Source organism: Hippocampus comes, unplaced genomic scaffold, assembly GCF_001891065.2.
Source record: "Hippocampus comes isolate QL1 unplaced genomic scaffold, H_comes_QL1_v1.1 scaffold168, whole genome shotgun sequence".
NCBI lineage: Eukaryota > Metazoa > Chordata > Actinopteri > Syngnathiformes > Syngnathidae > Hippocampus > Hippocampus comes.
The window spans coordinates 760,780-776,784 of NW_017805955.1; the positions used below are offsets into that span (position 1 = coordinate 760,780).

Sequence of the window (16,005 nt, forward strand, 5' to 3'; positions counted from 1 at the left end):
ATATGCGTGTGTGTGGGGTGGGGGTCTTAAGAATAATTTTATCCCTCCCGAATAAGCCAGTAAGCAGCTTTATACGTGTGAACGCTCCACTAAATGTCCACCGGTGTAAGATATATCGCAACAAAATCGATCGGTGCAGCACCACGTGTGCCTCATGACGATCAGCGTTCTCAAAATGACAAATCAGTCTTACGATGAGATTGGTGCGATCAGAAGAGGAATCGTCTTAAAAATGGAATGATCGTCATCGACTGAAAACACAACTGTTGGATTCCCCCCCCCCCTTTTAAGAAAAGTTTATAAGCGAGTTGGGCACGTCGACACCACGCGTTTCACCCGCTCGAATATTACACAAAATAACCTCTTACTGTTGATGAACCCCGATTTTAGTGTTCGTACTTTTTTTTTAAAGATGTAAATCCAACAGACGTTTTTTTTTTACCAATTTCATTGCTGCATTATGAGAGGAAATACCCTAAAACGTCATTTCAAAAGTAGCCTGCATATCATGTTTCCGTGATTCTTGTTCGCCCCCCCCCCACCAATCAAAATAAATAAATAAATCGTGCTCACCTGAACAGCAGCATTCAAACCCCCTTTTCAGCCATGTTGGGCCTCCGTGTCACAGCTTGAAGGCACACCAAGTGACGTCACTACACGTGGGCACACACTCAATGTTGGCGCTTGCTCCAGGATGACTTGTTTACAATTTTTATAAATAAATAAATATATATATATATCAATTAACAAAGGTGAAACAGATCGGACATTTTTTTAATCCAATTTTTAAAGCTATTTCGAAAATGTATTTGAGTTATATTTGGATTTTTGTTTTGTAATCGTCATTAGTTATTTCTCTATATTTCCTTTCAATTCATTCTTCATTCATCCATCCAGTTATTTCAGGCACTGGCATTCGCCAGTGGAACAATGCAGAAGAGATAAGCTATGACATCGTTTGTTTACGACAATGCCCCCTCCCAAAAAAATAGACCAACATGCTTCAAATCAATGAGTTTCCACTTATGCTTGAAAGGGAGTGGCAAAAACAAAAAGGAGTTGTTGATTTTGCTTGGTCGTAATAGTGTAGCAGGAGAATTAGACAGTGACAACCACCAGCCCCCCCACCACCCGAGAATATAAAATGTGCCTCTACCAAATAATAATGCTGACTTTCGATTGACGCTTTCACAGACGTCTTTTCAGATGTTCTCTGTAAATAATGTGACACAATAATTAATGTTATTACCATGCATAATAATGTCAAACTGCGCTGTGTGCGTGTTTGTGTGTGTGCGTGCGTGTGTGCGTGTGTGTGTGTGCGCGCGAGCACGTGCATGCACTTTTAGGGGCTGGGCCCCATCGAGATGCTGCAGCGCCACCCGGCGGTAAGCATAAGGTGACAAAATGTGAGTCACAGGTGCTGCTGACAGTGCACGCAAGCGTCCTGTAGAGGGCAGCAAAGGTCCACACAATGGAAGGAAGCAACGCGCAGGTCGCAAGGCCTCCAAAAGGCGCCCGACGTTGCTTTCACGATTGTTGGGAAATTTGACACTTATAAAGAAGGAAGCAAACGGCGGTCTTTGAGCAAACACATCATACACGCCGTATGTAACTGTTATCGCTACCTGTTAGATACTCCGGGTTATGTTAACGCAGGTCAACAGCAAGCCAAACTCATTTGTTCATGAGCCAGGAAACTGAGCGTCTTGCTCCTCTATTGCGGTCGCCTTGACGGGGTACAGTGAACACCTGTGACATCAGCTCATTGAAATGCAGAGTGAAACTGGAGTGAACATTTCAAACATGCATTCACTTCTTGTACATAAATACAACACAAATCGTCTAGTGCCAAACAACAGACATAAATGCAGCTCTAAGTGTGACAAACAACGATAAACAATGCGTTTTCGCCATAACTTTTGTATGCTAATTCGCTCGCTAGCACTAGCTTAGCGGCATTGCAGCTTTGTACAGAGTGCTCCGAGGAAGCACGTTTCAAGGACAACAATTGAGGGAAAACTATCTCCGACGCAGATTTCTAAATACTTCTAAACACACAAACAGACTTACATCCATTGCTTTCGAAGGAACAGAAAGGAATATACCACAGGAGAACCAGCTAAATCGACCAGTCAGGCTTTCTGCGGCGACTCGTCTGACGAAAAACAACGTTTGCTACCCACAATGCATTGCAATTACCCACAATGCATTGCAATGAGATTTTTAAACACAATTACATTTTACGTGGAAAAACATGAATTATGACGTTTCAATTCAAGAAATGGTATAAACCCCTTTTTTAATTTTAATCTTAATGAAATGCCCCGAAACTTTTACTGTTGGCAGAATACCTTATACGTGCTAGTTTTTGTTGTTGTTGTTGTTTCGTTTTGCTGCTTTGTTCAATTTCAATTAGCGGAACGCAAAAAAAAAAAAAAAATGCCGACATCAACAGTCAAATTTTATTAGCAGTCATGGAAAGTACTTTAATTTAGCAATCGTCCGAGGCACGTTGCTCAAAAGGGGCGTGTCATATGCACATTTTCATATTTATGGTTGTTGGTTACTTGCTTACACGTCTCTTGAATTTGCTATACTATACTGGTTTTGGTAAAGTATATTGTTTTACAAAAAAAAAACATTTTTACCATTAAAATGCCCACAAAATATTCCCAATTTAGGTCACGCATTGAACAGATTTCCATTGTTATCATTTCAAATTCAAAAAATTCAGCACCTTTCAGTTTACGTGCCAAAAATTCCGACTGACCAAAATTCATCATTTTCTCCACTCCAATTCAGACCTGAAAAATCGCAATTTGTCCAAAGTGACAGCTCCAACTAAACAGATTCAGAGCCTTCCCATTTCAAATTCAAAATGTTCAATTCATTCAATGACACTTTAAACAAAATCATTACATTCAATATCATTTCACATCATTCGATATCGTTGAGTATCTTTCCACATCATTCGACATACTTCCATATTTGTCACATTTCAGCCTTCAGATGCAAGAATCAACAGTTTTCTAGTGTGCTGTGCATTTTTGTATGAAATGGTATGATGTGTGGTTGGGTTCCGCATGTCGCTTGAGCTTGATCCCTCGCCTCAACCACGACACAATCAACGCAAAGTGTGCGCGTGCGTGTGCGTCCGCTGTTCGATATCGATACAGGCAGGCGCGCGCCCACGTGGGCTCCGCCACCCAAACCCTCTTGGGTGGTCGTCCCTGCCGAGTGTGTGGGGTGTGTAGGGGGGCGCGCCTTGGTGGAGGGCTTACAAAGGAGGAAGATGTCGAGCATTTGTTCCGCGCAGTCGCCATTTTGCGTTTGATTGACGCCCAATGAGCGCCACAATGTGCGTCACGTTGGCAGGATAAATCCCGGCTTGTTCCGTGTTGTCATGGCTCTCAATGGGAGACCCCCGCAAAGCACCCTCCCCCCACCACCACCACACCACCACGCCTCCTAACCCTCCCCAAAGCGATATTTCTACACGTGTGATGCGATTAGTGTTAAACACGCCTTCACATGCTGCGAATTCCCATTTCGTTCTTCGAGGTTGGAGTCACTTGAAGACTTTCCCTTTCCAGGGGTGTGCAAACTTTTGCGCGCAAGGGGCACTTTTGTTTTTTTAACATGGACAGGAGGGCCACGTTCTCTGAGTTTATTTGTTTATTTGGAATTTACACTTTAATTTATTTATTTTAAATGTTAAATTTGATTTTAAATTGTCAATTGGTCAAATGTTTTTTTTTTGTACGAATGCTGGATGTTTATTTTTATTTTCATTACATGAAATTGATCAGCTGTTTTTAAAAATAATGATAATTGTGACTTATATAAACGTGTTACCCTTTATTTTTAATGTTACGATTTACTTTAAATGAATCATATCAAGTATAAAATGTTCAAAGCCCATGTAAAATGGCTTATGATGTATTTTTAATCATGATTTAAAATGATTTGATTAGATTAAGCATTATTTAAAACACTCAATGTATATGTCAATTTCTTTCGTTGCAATAAATGAACGGTTTATTTTACGAATGCTGTACAATATATTAACGTATTTAAAACATTCTATGCAAATAGAAAATTGTTAATTTTACCAAGATATTCGTATTTGATTCATTGCAATATATTAACTAACCAAATATTTTTAAAGCAAAGCAATGCAATACATCTTATCAGATCCTACAAAGTTCCTATGACACATCTGCATTGTTTCAATATATAGGTAGACAGATAAGAAAAATGTAATATTTGTGAACCATTTATTAGCAGTTTAGTTGAATCACACACACACACACACACACACACACACACACACACACACACACACACACACACACACACACACACACACAAAATCAAATTTTCTCCCAATTTTGAGACACGATTTTTGTTAATCCGACACCCTTAAAACTGCTGGGTCAAACGTAATCCAATTTTGGTCACTTTTTTTAATGGCTGACTGCCACTTGGGACAATTTGAAACAAAAAAAAAACGTTGATTAAGAACAACAGAAAGTTGGCTCAAATTCGCCAAATTTTGAGCCAAAACACAATGAAAGCCCTGCCTCATTGTGGCGTCACAGCACACCTTCAAAGACAATGCACTGAAAATTTCACCAAATAATCCAAAACCGTTCTCGCCATTCTGCCGAAATTCATCCCCAAGTCCAACCAAATCCTTAAGTGCCTCATTGCGTGCTACCAACTTGCACAAATTAGTTGGACCAAGTCGTTAATTGCTCACTTTATATGCAAATTCTCCACACGTTGTTTGGGCTGCAAGGAGGGGAGGGCACTGGGATGTCAGGGTGGCGAGGGGCGTGGTCATTGTGTGTGTGTGTGGGGGATGTCACTCGCCACCCAAGACGGTGATTGATGGGGGCGGCAATTAGCGTGACGTGTTGGGACGAGCGACGCGTCTCCCGATGACTTGTGGCTTTCCTGCGCTCATTCGTCACCACCTCCCGCAACCAAGTGACACCACCGCCGCCCCATTCATCATAAAGAGGGGCGCGGCAGGGAAGGTGGGGAGGGGGGACTTATATAAAACCCAGGATGTGTTTATGTAAACACTGTTGGACCAGCCCGTCAAGTGGACATGCTGGAATCCCTTCAAGTGCTTACTCTTTTTTTCCCCTCCCTCTCCTAATTATTTATTTGCGCAGAGCAAACACACGGTGGAGGTGGATTTTTTTTCTTTTTTTTTTACTTTCTTCTTTTTGGGGTGTGCGCCCACATGGCAGCGCCCACCAAGTTCAGCTTCTCCGTCCGGAGCATTTTGGACCTGCCCGAGCGCCACCCGAAGACTGTGCCCGGGTCCTCGTCCCCTTTCTCGGCCGCGCGGTCGCCCTTGGACCCCCTCACCTCCATCTCCGCCATCTCGTCGTCTTCCTCCTCCTCCTCCTCTTGGATGCTCGACTCGGACCCAAGCTCCTGCATGTGTGAGTGTATCTTTTTTTGAGTGGAGACATGCATGAAAAGATGGACAGGCTGACGGATGGCGGCAGAAAAGTTTGGCAATCACAGAGTTCCTTCATCCGTGACTCTCGTCAGTCAGAGTAAAAAAATAAAATAAAATAAAAATAGGCATGTGATTATCACCTGCACAAGGCATCACTTATGTTGTGATGCACAGTCCAGAGAGCTGCATTACACAATCATCATCATCATCATCATCATCGTCAACAACAACATAATTAGAATTGTTGTGATCATTATTATGTTAAACTAAAGTCAAAAGTAAATCGATCCGTTACTTGACCAAAGTGCAGGTTATTTTTGGCCCAACTCGAGTCTTAGAATTGGATGAGTGCAGCCATCGAAATGGATATTGTGGAAATTGTAGAGATTTTTATCTTTCTCGAAAATGACGATTTTTTTTGGGGGGGGGTCTCAGAATTGTTTATCGGTAAAAAATAAAACATTGATCTTTAATTGATTTTTTTTTCAAAATAAAAATTTCCTGGCTCGATAAATGCTATTTAAAAATATATTTTTGTTGTTTTTTTACAAAAATATCTGCAATTAGACAATTTATTAACATAAACAACTGTCATGTTAATATTTTTTAAACTTTGTTTGACTATTTTTTTAGACTTGAAATTTTGAGTTCACCAATTTATATATATTTTTTTCAATGTCCCTTATTTTCAGTGTGATGCTTGGCAACAACACGACTTGCTCTACCTTCAAAACTACTGGGTCAAAAATTATCAAATTTTGCTCAGAAATTGGACCGGCCTGCATTGGGGTCAATTTTTCTGCTGAGACTTGAGATGTTTCGTCTCAAATTTCTGGGTTGTTTTGTACCCAAAAAAGGTTTGGGATACTTTGTACATTTTTCACCCAGAAGTTTTAATAGTGTGTTTTTTAACCCCCAAAAAGGGATTTGGAATTGGAATGGGGGGGGGGGGTTAAAATTAGTGTCAAAACTCAACTTTTTTTTTTGCATACAAAATAAGCTTTTTGCCCATTCACGGTGAATTAATTTTTTGATATTTTTAAAAGCAGATCTTGGTTTGCTTATTTATCACTGTTGGACCTCTGAATGACAAAATTAATTTCTTGGAATGAATGCCATTAAAAAAATAAAATCACAACTTTCAGTGAGTAAACTTATTCACGAAAAGCTGACTTGTGTCACCCCCCTTCCCCTTTCCCACCTCGCCGCAGCCTGGGATGAGGGCAGCAGCCTGGAGGCGTCGCCGGACTCCACCAAGCCGGACGAGCCGTCGCCGGACGCCGATCCTCGGTGCGCCCCGGCAGGGTTGACGGCGGCGGAAGCAGCCAAGAAGCAGAAGAGCAAGAAGCGTCGCGTGTTGTTCTCCAAGGCACAGACGCTGGCGCTGGAGCGCCGCTTCCGCCAGCAGCGCTACCTGTCGGGCCCCGAGCGAGAGCAGGTGGCCCGCCTGCTCAGCCTGACGCCCACCCAGGTGAAGATCTGGTTCCAGAACCACCGCTACAAGACGAAGAGGGGGCGGGGGGCGGCGCACGACCCGCAGGAGATGCAGCCTCCGCCGCCGCCGGCGCCCCCGCCGCCGCTGCTACGCAGGCTGCTGGTGCCGCTGCTGCTCGGCGACGGGAAACCCTTCCGCGCCGCCTCATGCGTGCTGGACTGCTCGGGAGCCTCCCCGAGGACGCTCCGCTGGCCCCTGGGCGCCTACCCGGGCCTACCGGGCCTCCATCCGCCCGCAGCCGTGGCTCTGCCTCCGCGCCATCAGCACTTGGAAAGCCCCGCGGCCTCCAGGGTCGCCTGGGCGGACTTGTGGGGCGACCCGGTCCATTTTGCTTCGTTCAAGTGACAGGAACCAACTCCGAACAAACGCAACTTATAGATGATGGGAGATCTCTTTGCACATTTTCTTTCGGCGTATTTCCGCTACTTAATTTTGTTTATTTTAAATGCTGTTCACATTTTTGTAACTGTGGTAGCCTGTAGATCTTTCTTTTTTTTACTATCTGGTGCTATATGTATGTTATTTCGTTTGCTGAATGATGCTCAGTATTATGCAAATTAGCCATCAATATTATAGAATGGATGTTTAAAGGGAAAACGTCTTCCTGAAGCAAAATGTTCCATAAAAGGTTCCATTATTCCTCTTGTAAAGGAATGCATAAATAAACCATTTGTATATGCTGTTAAACACACACACACACACACACACGCACACACACACACACACACACACACACACACACACACACACAGCCGACTTGTATTTATTGGAGCTAAAACTGTTGGAACAACAAAGCAAGATTTTTGCTCCAAAACAATTTTCGGAGTGTTTTTTAACTTCTGATTTTACGCTGGAGGAAAATTAAACTTGTCAAGTCGTATTTTTGTTGTTGTTGAAAATGCGGGAAAGCTCATTTTCACATCAACTTCAACTCTTTTGTTGAATTCACCAACTTAAAACTTTATTGACTGGAAATTTTGAGTTCACCAACTTAATTGTGTCACCAAATAATTAATGTCCTTAATTTTCAGTGTGATGCTTGGCACCAATACGAATTGCTCCATCCTCAATTAGTGTCAAAGCTCAACATTTTTTTTTTTTGCATACAAAATTACCGCTTAGCCCTTTCATTGTGTTTTTTTTTTGGGGGGGGCACCACAGAACATGCTGTAACGAGGATTAATGAAATCAAAATATCACGATTGGTTAACCCCCCCCCCCTCAAAATGGTTTAATAGCCTTCAATGTGGTCTCCTGAGAGGCTTTTCTGATGTTAAAAAAAACTCATTATGCAGCTTAAAAACTGTGCAAACACTTTTTTTAATTTAAGGGAAAAGGGAGAACTTCATCGAATGAGGAGTTGGCGAGGCACCCTGTTTGTGTCTGAGCCTCGAACACTTCCTTTCAACTCGAGTCATTCTCTTGCCACTTTGAAAAGACTTGCAAAGGCTTCAAAGTCTGGAGAAAGTTGACTTCGTTGAAAGCAGCGTGACTCAAATTTTGCTCGAACGCCGAAAAGAACCAGCGGTTGGATTAAAATGAATTCCCCGCTCGCGGTAACGGTTAGTTGGATGGATAAATACTTTCATAAGCGTCTAGTGCACCGATGTCAAACTCGAGGCCCACGAGTGTGGCCCACGACATATATAAGCTCGCAATTATTTTTTAACTCTTTTCAATGATTTCCTTCCTTTTATCTGCTATGCTAACATTTGACTCGAGTTCCGGAAAGAAGCGCGGGTTGAATAGAATGAGATGTGTCGTATTTAAAGTAAAATCTTGTTCTTTTTGGGGGTGGGTTGGGGGGCGGGGCGTCTGGAAACTTCTTGCCCAAATGTTACCCGAGAGCCGAGGAGAACTCTGGGATATGTAGAAAACATTGTTTTATTTGAAATAAAATTTGTAAGCTTTTGTTAAATTGTTAATTTTATTATCATTTTATGTTTGAACATTACAGTATTGTCTTTGATGTTAAAGTTACCTCAATTATATTCTCTTTAATAATTTTTTTCAACATGTTTATGTTGAGAGCATCTGATTGGCTGAAGGAAACAGGAAGTGTTTTAGTAGCCGGAAAAGGAGTTGTCTTCTCGAACGTGCTCTGGTGCTGTCGTCTTTTTTTTTCCATTTCAATAAAACTGCATTCAAATGATTCCATCTCTCCTTTTGACGTTCGTAAAGTCGAGCCATCCATTCGGAAACAACGAACCCCTCAACTTACATGTCTTTTCCATCTTGAGTAGACTGGAAAGTCTTTTTCGCGAGACCGCCATTTTAATCCGCGACGCTAAAACACTACGCGAGAGGCGGAGAGGAGCAATACGGAGAACAAGTGTATTTTTCATCACCGAGAGACTGCGAGGGAAGCACCGCGTAATGAGTGTTTAAAGTCATGTGGGTGTTAATGCTGGATGGCGGTGTTGCGCGGGGTGCAGACGGGGAGGGGGTCGGGTGGTCTCGTGTTTTCCCGCCCCCCCAGTAATGTTGTTTGCTCGTCCTGTGACCCCGCAGCCTATCGTCCTTGTCACCTGGTCCTTTGTGGCCCTCGCCAGGGCCACCTTGCATCACATATGGAGGGGAGGGGGGGGATCTTTTTGTCTCCCCCACCCCTGAATGGACCATTGTCCCCCCCCACCGCCACTTTTTCTTCCCGAGGTGGGGGTCCGCAAGGGAGCGAGACAAAATGTTTAGTGTTTCAATTTGCCTGATGTTTAATCAGCCCTTGCGAGCAATTTATGAGCACGGAGGCCACAATGCCGTTGTGGGTGTGAGCACGATGGGGGCTTTTGCGGGGGGCGGACAAAGAGCAGCTTTGAGGGGTTGCCATTGGTGTCTTAAAGTTGCCCCCAAGAATTGGCGGCGGCCAGCTCATCCCGTCCTGCTTTTGACTCGCTCGTTTCACACCAGTTAACTGGCCGGGATGCTAGGAAGTTGGAGGAGTTAGTGGATATCGTGTCACTCGGTAGCCGAAGAGAACCAACGGTAGAGATACCGTTACAGCGATAATTACTTGTTGGGTAGCAGAATTAAAAAAAAAAAAAAAAAATCAACAACGGGTTAACTTGTTATATCGAGGTTGGCTTGCTTCAAGCATGCGTCATGGAAATGTTACTCGAGGGCCGATGAGAACCAGGGATAATTTTGTTTCGGTTCAAACGCCTTGTAGAGAAGTAAAAAAAAAAAAAATCGTCAAAAGTGTTCATTTGTTAGGTAGAGGCTGGTTTGCTTCATGCTGTGTCACAAAAAAATTGTGATCTGAAAGCCGAGGAGAACCTGGGATGGTGAGATTCAGTTACAATATTTTGTGGAGCGGTAAAAAAAAAAAAAAAGCTGTCAAAAGTTTAATATGCGAAGACTGCCTTCCTCCAAGCTTTGACATGGAAATTTAGTGTCGACGAGATCCAGGGAGAATTTGATTTTGTTGCAGTTAAAACTACTTGTGGTGATCCAGTGGTTAGTGCGTTGACCTCATAGTGCTCCGGCCTCCCTGAGTGGAGTTTTCATATTCTCTCCGGGCCTGCGTGGGTTTTCTCCGGGTACTCCGGTTTCCTCCCACATTCCAAAAACATGTATGGCAGGCTGATTGAGCACTCGAAATTGTCCCAATGTGTGAGTGTGAGCGCGGAGGGTTGTTTGTCTCTGTGTGCCCTGCGATTGGCTGACAACCGGTTCAGGGTGTCCCCCGCCTACTGCCCGAAGACAGCTGGGATAGGCTCCAGCACCCCCTACGATCCTTGTGAGGACAAAATTACTTGTGTAAAAATATATATTTTTTATACGTAGAGTCTGTCATGCTTCAAACCGTGTCATGAAAATGTTACTGGAGAGCCGAAGAGAAGCAGGGAGATTGATATACTCTTGCAGTTCAAGCTGATACTGTAGTAAGAAAGCAAAAAAAGAAAAAAAAATAGAATGAAAGGTTTTCACTTGTGTAGCATTGTAATACTATGTCCACCAGATGGCGCCCAAACACTGCTTTTGCCAGTGCTCAACGTCAGCGGCCTGCAGTAGTGCTTTTCTCCGTGAGGGGGCGCAAGCTTACCACACATGTTTTTGCACACTGGCCCGCGTGTGACGCAACGAGGAAATTTGACCTGTTTATTTTTGTTGAGAAAATCACACTCAGGGTCATTATTGATAAATCCCCCCAAAACATATTACAAATATTATTACAATTCAATGTTCACAGTTTCTAATTTTTCTTTGGTGTTTGTAGTTCAAATGAGGAAAAAAAAAACCGAGTCAATTTGCACCTTTTTGAAATTAAATCGACTTTTTTTTTTCAAGATTATAAGTCATTTACAAATAGAAAACGATGTTTATCGTATAAATACATTTGCAGACTATAAACGATAACAATGTATTTTATACCACGACATATTTTTAAATCAACAAATGTGTTGTTTTATGTTGAGAATACATTGTCGATTTTAAAATAAAAATGGATTTTATATTGTAAGACTATTTTCTGTTTTAAATGATAAATCAGGTCATTTCTATATTTGAATCGTAAAAATGTTCGTTGATTGCTACACGTCATAAAAGAACGACATTACAAAATATGCGTTGCATTTTCAAATTAAAGTTATGCTGAAGAGATATATGTTTCAATAATGTATTTCATATGGTGAAAATAAATGGTAGCATGTTGTGTTATTTAACATAAAAAAATATTCCAAGATGACAGCGTATTGTTTTTCAAATTTTTTGAAAAATTGTCCGGAAAATTGATTTTTAGAGTACACTGAAGAAAAATGGAGTCTGTTGAATCTTACTCCATTTTATTTTGTTAAGTGTTTTCACGAAACAAAATCATCTGGAGGCAGACACACATTTTGAAGTGGAGTCATAGTCGTCTTCAAGAATGGATCTGGATCCAGATGATTTTATTTGGAAATCAAATGGAGCACATTCACCACTCTATTTTGTGTCCGTGTGTGTGTGTGTGTGTGTGTGTGTGTGTGTGTGTGTGTGTGAGGGTAGGAGGGGGCAACTGTCCACTTGATTTCCCAATTTCATCGCCGGACTCACTGTCACACGCGCACGTGTCCGCAAACAAACAAACACGGTGGGCCTGCGAGGGCACGAACACTCATGGAGTGGGCGCGGGGGAGGGGGGGGGGTATTCAAAACAAAGCGACTTTGAGGAGCGAGTGTGTTCTCCTCTCAAGTCCTGCCGAAGACGAAGAACGAAGACGTCGACGCCAGATAGCCCACTGGCCGCTTTCGCGACGCTCATCAAGAGGCCCTCAGCAGTCAGTGCAGTTAATCAAGTGCGAGCTGACGTCACCGCAGACCCCGCCCCCTCCTCCCCTCCACCCCCTCTCCCTCCTCCGCCTTAAACGCGCGCTGCGTGGACCTCCGGAGCCAGCCACGGACAGCTCCCACGCCAGCCAATTAGCAACGACCAGGAGCACTTGCCACAACTACGAGAAGAGGGACATTTATTATTATTAAAAAAAAAAAAAAAAAAGAAAACAGGAGAGAGAAGAACAAGAGGAACAGGAGACAGCCCAGCCCAGGACAAATAATGTCGATGAGCCCCAAGCATACGACCCCCTTTTCCGTGTCCGACATCCTGAGTCCGCTGGAGGAGAGCTACAAGAAAGCGGCCGCCGCCGCCGCTGCCATGGAAGCCGCCGCCGCCGCCGCCGGCGGAGGAGGCGCAGCGGCGGCGGCCCCCAGCAACTTGGGGGGCTACCGGCAGCTTCAGGGGTCCCACTCGGCCATGCAGCAGCAACACCACCACCATCACCACCACCATCAGCAGCATCACCACCACCACATGGGACCCAACTCCGGCGGTAGCGGCGGCGGGGGCGTTGGGGGTGCGGCGGCGTCGTACCACATGAGCGCCGCCGCGGTCAGCGCGGTGGGCGGCTACTGCAACGGCAACGTGGCCGGCGAGCTGGCGCCCTACCAGGACGGCGTCAGGGCGGCCGCCGCCACCGGATGGTACCCGGCCAACCCCGCCGCCGATCCGCGCTTCTCCACAAGTGAGTACACACACACACACACACACACACACACACACACACACACACACACACACACACACACACACACACACGCGCGCACACACACGCACAAACTCGCGCGCGTGCACGCTCGCGGGAACAAATTTCAAGGACGTCTTGACGGCAACAACGAACATAATGTAGGCACACTTTTTTTAATTTTCCTCCTGCCAAAAAAAAAGAGAAAATAATCATAGTTTTTATGATTGAAAATGTAAAAATAAAATATGCTATTCCCCCTTCAAAACTATAAAATAAAAAATAAAAAGTATTTTAATCGTTAAAATATATTTTTTACCACATTCACCCTCCCCACCATCAAATGTTATTACCCAGGACATTTTTTTTTATGATATAAAAAAATAAAGCATTCCGAACTTTTACGTGGTGAAATGAAAAAAAAAATGCTCCTGTTTTTCCAATTTAAAGAAACAAAAACTTTTTTTTTCATTTACGCTTACTTTTTTAAACTTAGAAGTCGACATGTTGCACGTTTTACAACGTAAACAACCATATTCAAATTCAAAATAGCATTTTTATTTAAAATATAAAAAAACAGACTATGCTACGCTTTTTCCCTTTTCAAACTAACATATTTTATATCGAGACATTTTTGATTTTTGACTACATTTTTATTATTTCAGAATAGAGAATTATCATGAGTACCTTCGACATGTCTCCCCCCCTCCATTCCATATGCGTGCGTTGATCCTTCTTGTCACGAAATAATACAAAGCATTTTTAATCTTGAAATTGAAAAAAATATCGAGAGGAACAGTTTTTTTTTTTGTAATTGTTGACAGCCATCCCAGCAAAACATCACCCCCCTTTTTACTATTTCACGTCGACGCGTTTTACACGTGGACGTTTAGTTTTAAGTAATAACACTTATATTGATAAATATTGGCAGAATTTAATAATTTGAAAATTGAAAAGAAAGAAGGGAACATTTAGTTTTCATTTTCAAATGATAAATGACTAAATTGCACTGTCGAAAACTCGAAAATAAGACCTTGCCATTTAAAACGGCACAAAATGACATTTTTGTCATTTCAAAATTGGAACATACATTGAAAATATTAATTAAAAAAAATAAATACCGGACAATGTATTGCCATTAATAATATAACATCAATACGATATTTTTACGATTTAAAAAATACATTTTTTAAACTGTGACAACATATTTGCAGCATCCAAGAACATCACATTCTTCGTTTTACTAAATGAAATCATTTAATAAAAATAGTTGACTCCTCTATTTTTATGAATATTGGCAGCCAACATTTCAACCAAGTTACAAGAAAAAAAAACACAGTTCAAACTTTATTTAATTTTTTTTTAGCACGTCAAAATAGAAAATAGCTCGGTGCCTTCATACTGATTTTGTGACAGATTCTTGCTCGTCCAAGTAACGGCAGTATTTTACCATGTAAACTTTGAAAACAAAAATAAAAACTGATGTGTTATGATCATGGATTATCCATAACTAGAAGCAGCAAATAATGACTTCGTTTAGGATTTACAATGAGGAAAACAAGACTTTAGAATAGCAATATGAAGAAAGAAAATTTGTAAATAGAAAATAAGACAGGTCTTATGTACAGTAAAAATTTTGAACAAAAGTCTATAGAGCGGACAAAAAGGAGCAGATCATCAGTGCTTTGAGTTTCAGTTTAATGTGAAAGTGGTTTCAAAATGAGTTCAAAATGAACAGGGGGGGCGGGGCTGACCAATATTTTGCAAACTTTACATTTTGTTTGCAAATGGCAACGATAGTGAATTGGCATTTTTATTTTATTCTTTTTTTTTTTTGCTACTCATATGTGATGGGGGGGGGTAGTGAAAGTCCCTTCCCCACCTCAAGATGTACGCCCCTGTCTCTAGCTTTCAGGGAACCACTTTTTGGGTGCTACTCCGTGGCGGTTCTCATATTCTTTCAGCGCACCAAATGAGCAGCACATAACTTGATGGTGATGATTATTTTTAAATTCTCATTCAATAGCAGAAACGTGCAGTAAAAATGGCACGAAAAGTGTTGTTGGTGTGCTTAAAAAAACTGTTGAATTGAATCATGGGCATCTTTGCAGGTGACGAATTTGTGGTGCGATGACGTCATTTTTTAACCTTCTTGCAAATCACGCATTTGAATCAAGTGTACAATTTCGTCCAGAGTCCAGACCAAGGTTTTATTTTCTCCCCAGTGTACATGAAGGACCAAGTGAATGCAATTTTGAAGCTTTTTTTTTTCCTGGAATATATTAAGTACACACCTGCCATTTTGGCACCAAAAGTAGAGTAAGGAAGAGTAATTCACGGTAGCACGTGACAAAATTGTGGTATTTTTTTTTTTTAATACGAAAACTGACTTTTGAAAAAAATAATTTCCTTTGCTTTATGAAATTATTTTTTACTATTCAGTTCAAGATATACTGACGACGCAAATGCATTTTTGGAACTCTACCAATACGTTTTTCCCCCCTGCATTTGGGAATGTATTTCCACTGACGACCAAAGAAATTTGCGATGAAAAAAAGGGAAGACTGGGTGCATAGTTTTTAGATACAATTTTGCTTCTTGAAGTGAAGTTTGTGCACTGAATAAAAGGAGTCTCTTGTACTTATATATGTGTGTGTCTGTGTGTGCGTGTGTGTGTGTGTGTGTGTGTGTGTGTGTGTGTGTGTGTGTGCGCGCGCGCCTCCCCGGCAGTCTCCCGCTTCATGCACGGCTCGTCGTCGGCCATGAACATGGGCGCCATGGGCGGCCTGGGCGGCCTGGGTTCCTTGGCCGAGGCCCACGCCAAGGGGGCCGTGCACGGCTCGCTGGGCTCAGCGGTGCCTCGCCGCAAGCGGCGCGTGCTCTTCTCGCAGGCGCAAGTGTACGAGCTGGAGCGCCGCTTCAAGCAGCAGAAGTACCTGTCGGCCCCCGAACGGGAGCACCTGGCCAGCATGATCCACCTGACGCCCACCCAGGTCAAAATCTGGTTCCAGAACCACCGCTACAAGATGAAG

The 16,005-nt window shown here is 42.7% G+C and overlaps 2 protein-coding genes across 2 annotated transcripts in view; both read left to right on the forward strand.

Annotated features, from left to right (window-relative positions):
• The first annotated feature begins 5,114 nt into the window (after positions 1-5,114).
• nkx2.9 (NK2 transcription factor related, locus 9 (Drosophila)) lies at positions 5,115-7,658 on the forward strand. The gene is made up of 2 exons (XM_019890442.1): positions 5,115-5,462; positions 6,694-7,658. Exons 1-2 carry the CDS (start codon positions 5,258-5,260, stop codon positions 7,320-7,322), a joined length of 834 nt encoding a protein of 277 aa, XP_019746001.1. The 5' UTR covers positions 5,115-5,257; the 3' UTR covers positions 7,323-7,658.
• Positions 7,659-12,106: 4,448 nt separating this feature from the next.
• Positions 12,107-16,005, forward strand: part of nkx2.1 (NK2 homeobox 1) — an 8,443-nt gene continuing 4,544 nt past the window's right edge. Inside the window, exons 1-2 of the mRNA XM_019890430.1 lie at positions 12,107-12,973; positions 15,704-15,864. Coding sequence (XP_019745989.1) covers positions 12,508-12,973; positions 15,704-15,864 — 627 coding nt within the window. The 5' untranslated portion in view covers positions 12,107-12,507. The remainder of the gene's footprint in view (positions 12,974-15,703; positions 15,865-16,005) is intronic.

Bases quoted from the DNA above. Each gene is read 5' to 3' on its own strand.
- nkx2.9 (XM_019890442.1), top strand. From the start codon at position 5,258: ATGGCAGCGCCCACCAAGTTCAGCTTCTCCGTCCGGAGCATTTTGGAC. The intron at 5,463-6,693 runs GTGAGTGTATCT...ACCTCGCCGCAG, and splicing joins GGACCCAAGCTCCTGCATGT to CCTGGGATGAGGGCAGCAGC.